Below are 1144 nucleotides of genomic sequence, written 5' to 3' on the forward strand. Positions count from 1 at the left end.
TCTGTCCTCATGTCCTTCTGTTTTCCAGAAGTTCAGTGTTGTCGAGCAGGAGAAAATCGACAAGTTCATGCTGGAGTTGGACGGCACAGAGAACAAATGTAAGGACCGGTCCACTTGTCCACCTTGCCTGTCTCTGTCCTCATCTGTCTCTGTCCTGAGTTGTCCTTGTCTCTGTCTGCAGCTAAGTTTGGAGCCAACGCCATCCTGGGCGTGTCGCTGGCCGTCTGTAAGGCCGGAGCGGCGGAGAAGGGCGTCCCTCTGTACCGCCACATCGCCGACCTCGCTGGACACAAAGACGTCATCCTTCCTGTTCCTGTGAGTGGGCGGGGCTTAACGAATGGGATGGGCTTAATGAGTGGGAGGGGCTTACCAGGAGAGGGCGGGGCTTACCAGGAGGGGCGGGGTTTAATATGAGTGGGAGGGGCTTAATGAGTGGGAGGGGCTTTTGCTTCATTGATGATATTGAGCTCGAACGCTCTTGTCCAGTAAAGACAGACTTCTCCCAGACTGGACCTGTCCTGTTTGGACAGCTTGTCTCACCTGGTCCTCCGTCTCCTCAGGCCTTTAACGTGATCAACGGTGGAAGTCACGCTGGGAACAAGCTGGCCATGCAGGAGTTCATGATTCTCCCTGTAGGAGCCTCAAACTTCCATGAGGCCATGAGGATTGGAGCTGAGGTACCGTGACCTTTGACCTGCCTGCAGTGCTGCTTCCCTGCGCTCACCATCATGTCYGTCTCTGTGAGTTCAGGTCTACCATAACCTGAAGAACGTCATCAAGGCCAAATACGGCAAAGACGCCACCAACGTGGGCGATGAGGGAGGCTTCGCCCCCAACATCCTGGAGAACAACGAGGGTGAGGTCCAGCTGCCRGTTCTGGAGGTACTTTGGRCYGAGCGTGGTTCTGATCGGCTGTGTCTCTGCAGCCCTGGAGCTGCTGAAGACGGCCATTGAAAAGGCCGGCTACCCCGATAAGATCATCATCGGCATGGATGTGGCCGCCTCCGAGTTCTTCCGCAGCGGGAAGTACGACCTGGACTTCAAGTCCCCCGACGACCCGGCCAGACACATCAGTGGAGAGCAGCTGGGAGACCTGTACCGCAGCTTCATCAAGGGCTACCCAGGTAAGGACACACCTGGAGGC

The 1144-nt window shown here is 56.5% G+C and overlaps 1 protein-coding gene across 1 annotated transcript in view; it reads left to right on the forward strand.

Moving 5' to 3' along the window:
• Positions 1 to 6: 6 nt before the first annotated feature.
• Positions 7 to 1144, forward strand: part of eno3 (enolase 3, (beta, muscle)) — a 15124-nt gene continuing 13986 nt past the window's right edge. The window contains exons 1-5 of the mRNA XM_008403144.1: positions 7 to 98; positions 182 to 315; positions 561 to 677; positions 751 to 856; positions 927 to 1142. Of these exons, the coding sequence (XP_008401366.1) occupies positions 68 to 98; positions 182 to 315; positions 561 to 677; positions 751 to 856; positions 927 to 1142 (604 nt within the window). The 5' untranslated portion in view covers positions 7 to 67. The remainder of the gene's footprint in view (positions 99 to 181; positions 316 to 560; positions 678 to 750; positions 857 to 926; positions 1143 to 1144) is intronic.

This window comes from Poecilia reticulata, unplaced genomic scaffold (assembly GCF_000633615.1).
Source record: "Poecilia reticulata strain Guanapo unplaced genomic scaffold, Guppy_female_1.0+MT scaffold_303, whole genome shotgun sequence".
Lineage (NCBI taxonomy): Eukaryota > Metazoa > Chordata > Actinopteri > Cyprinodontiformes > Poeciliidae > Poecilia > Poecilia reticulata.